Source organism: Priapulus caudatus, unplaced genomic scaffold, assembly GCF_000485595.1.
Source record: "Priapulus caudatus unplaced genomic scaffold, Priapulus_caudatus-5.0.1 Scaffold822, whole genome shotgun sequence".
Lineage (NCBI taxonomy): Eukaryota > Metazoa > Priapulida > Priapulimorpha > Priapulimorphida > Priapulidae > Priapulus > Priapulus caudatus.
The window spans coordinates 82,047-85,012 of record NW_014577883.1 but is presented as its reverse complement, the minus strand read 5'-3'; the positions used below and the strand labels follow the sequence as shown (position 1 = coordinate 85,012).

Below are 2,966 nucleotides of genomic sequence, written 5' to 3'. Positions count from 1 at the left end.
GCGCGTGTGTGTGTGTGCGCGCGCGGCCGCGCGCACGTGTGTGTGTGTGCGCACGTGTGTGTGTGTGTGGGTGCAGCAATAAGATAAGCTATCGACACGGTAACAGCTGTGTATAAACAGGGCAATCTCTGTCGGCGAGCGAGCATACGAGCGAGGCACAGCATACGGTCCAGCGATCACCCCGGCCGTGTTTACACGTCGCGTCACACCTGGCCTGGTTCACCACCAGTCTCTCTAGTCTCCCAGCGTATCTACCTCCCGGCACCTGCGTCTCTAGCTAAGCACCTACCACCTCCCGGCGTAGGATCACCACCTGTATCTCTAGTCTCCCAGCGCATCTCGCTCTCGGCGCAGCATCCTTCTCGCAATCCTCCTCCTCCTCGTCGTCATGTCGAAGGAATCGTTCTCGATGCGAGACCCGGACGCTCCCTCCTCGTCCGTCGCCATCGGTGGCGCCCCCTCGCGACCGACGCTGCTGTGGCCGCTGCTGACGCTGTCGTGCGTAACCGCGGTGATGGCGGCGACGGCCGTCGTCGTCGCGGCGATGAGCTACCGGCACGATCCGCACGTCGTCTGCGTCGTCCGCGGCGACGACGATCTCGCGGGGAGGCTGATGCATCGTGGGATGCACCGCGCAGATCATGTGAGCGGCACGGGAGACGGCGGCGCCCCCTGGCGGCGGGCTGCAGTCTTTGCGGTAGATTTTGTTCAGATTGTGTCGTAAAGCGGAAATCGAAATCTTCGATAATCGTGAATCGGCCGTCTTTTTTTGTTTCTGATATATTTGCGAGACGGACGAGAGGTCCGGATAGTGCGGCCATAATCAGGATTCCGCCCGTGATTTCTGCTTGAACCCATTTGCCCGCCCTGGCCTCGCGTCGTCCTAGCGTTTCCCTTCCCGCTTCCCCCGTCCGTCCACGTATGATCGTCCGACCGCCCCCAGACCTCGATCACACGGCTCCTTCAACGGTCCGGACGAGAAGCGAAGCTGAGATTTTGTTGGATTTATCTCGAGTACGGCCAGACGCGCCGTCTCGCCGGGATGCGGTCGGATGTCGCGCAATGTCGAATCCCCCGTCGTCTTCATTGTTGCGATCTCTCGTCTCTCTTGCAGGAAGACGCGTCTCGAGCGGCCATGACCTCTAGCGGCGGCAGTCCGCTGACCACGCACGTGCTGGACACGTCGACGGGAACTCCGGCCGTGGACCTCCCCATCACGCTGTACGTGCGCGACGGCGCGGGCAGGAAGGACGACGACGGCGGAGCGTGGAAGCGTCTCGCGGCCGGGTACGTGCGAAGTGGTGGCGATGTCGGCAGTCCGTCTGTCCGTGCGTACGTCCATCCCTCTCTTCCTCTATCCGTTCGTCCTTCCCTCCCTCTCTTCCTCTATCCGTCCGTTCCTCCTCCCTCTCTTCCTCTATCTGTCCATCCGTCCGTCACTCCCTCCCTTCCTCTATTCATCGGTCTGTCCGATCGTCCGTCCGACTGACCGTCTGTCTGTCCGTTCGTCCCTCTGTCTGTCCGTCCCTCCCTCCCTCTCTTCCTCTATCCATCCTTTCATACCTCCCTCCCTTCCTCTATCCGTTCGTCCGTCTATCCCACGGCCTTGGACCAGCGACTGTTAATGCGGAGTTATCTCTTCAGATTTTCTTTGATTTTACTATAGTTTACATAATAGTGTTGGAGGTAAAAGCAGCCCCCCCTCGGTGTAGGATTTGTAACCTTTGATGCAGGTCTTGGCTGATTTTCGTCGATTTTACTACATGGGTTATATTAGTACAAATCGGAAGTTTCCGAAATTGTAACCGGCCGGGTTTTCGTATTTGCTTTCTAGACATTCCGATTTTTTTTATTTATTTAAGAAGAAAAAGCACGCGAGATATTTGCCTGAGGGTTTAGTTGGTACTGTAGGATGCCTGCTCGCGACTGTGATGCACGATTGAGTGCATGCGTGAGAGAGCATACTGGCATGTCTTAAAAAGTCAGCGGGTGCGAAAAAGATTACGTCTAGTGTAGCAAGGTGTGATGATTGAGTGAGTGGTTTGACAGTGGCAGCATTGTAAAGACTTTGTGGGTCAAACTGCACATGATACGTAGCTCATACATGTAGGTTAAGGTGTTAAGGTGCGAACTAACGTGTGTGACATCCACTAGAATGTACAGCAGGGTGTTAGCCAGGAAAACAAATCAGGGAGTCTCACCATCTGAGCGAAGCGAGGATGCTGCAGGCGCGAAGCACCCTAGGGGGGAGGGCCTTACCTTAAAATGGAGGAAATTTATTCTGAAATGCCAAACAGACAGGAATCTGATATGATTTTATATTCTTATAAGCACTGTTGTCAGTTATACAAGGTGTATAATATATAAAGTTGGGTCGCCTTCATGCCGTCTCTATCAAATTTCATCCGTTTCATTCAAGAATAGGCCGTCCAAAAGACGGGTAGACGGGTCTCTGGCTAACACTCTGATGTACAACTAGGGTGTGAACTGAAATGTACAACGTGTAGGTGAGAGTGGTAGTAAAGCTATGATGTGGTTAGGGCTAGGGTTGACGTTAGGGTTGGGGTTAGGATGAGGTTATGTTTATGCTCATGATGAGTTCATGGCTGGTGTTAGTGTTAGGGTTAGGGTTGAGGTTAGGATGAGGTTATGTTTATGCCCATGATGAGTTCATGGCTGGTGTTAGTGTTAGTGTTAGGGTTGACGTTAGGGTTAGGGTTAGGATGAGGTTATGTTTATGCTCATGATGAGTTCATGGCTGGTGTTAGTGTTAGGGTTAGGGTTAGGGTTAGGGTTAGGATGAGGTTATGTTTATGCTCATGATGAGTTCATGGCTGGTGTTAGTGTTAGGGTTAGGGTTGACGTTAGGGTTGGGGTTAGGATGAGGTTATGTTTATGCCCATGATGAGTTCATGGCTGGTGTTAGTGTTAGGGTTAGGGTTGACGTTAGGGTTGGGGGTAGGATG

At 53.4% G+C, this 2,966-nt stretch overlaps 1 protein-coding gene across 3 annotated transcripts in view; it reads left to right on the top strand.

The window, feature by feature from the left end:
* Positions 1 to 2,966, top strand: part of LOC106813771 (5-hydroxyisourate hydrolase-like) — a 5,958-nt gene that overhangs the window by 1,177 nt on the left and 1,815 nt on the right. The window contains exons 1-2 of one of the 3 annotated variants that reach the window (XM_014817992.1): positions 563 to 643; positions 1,115 to 1,287. In XM_014817992.1, the coding sequence (XP_014673478.1) occupies positions 614 to 643; positions 1,115 to 1,287 (203 nt within the window). In that variant the 5' untranslated portion in view covers positions 563 to 613. Of the gene's footprint in view, positions 1 to 562; positions 644 to 1,114; positions 1,288 to 2,966 lie in introns of those variants that run through there. The other 2 variants (XM_014817993.1, XM_014817991.1) reach the window with 2 other exon arrangements.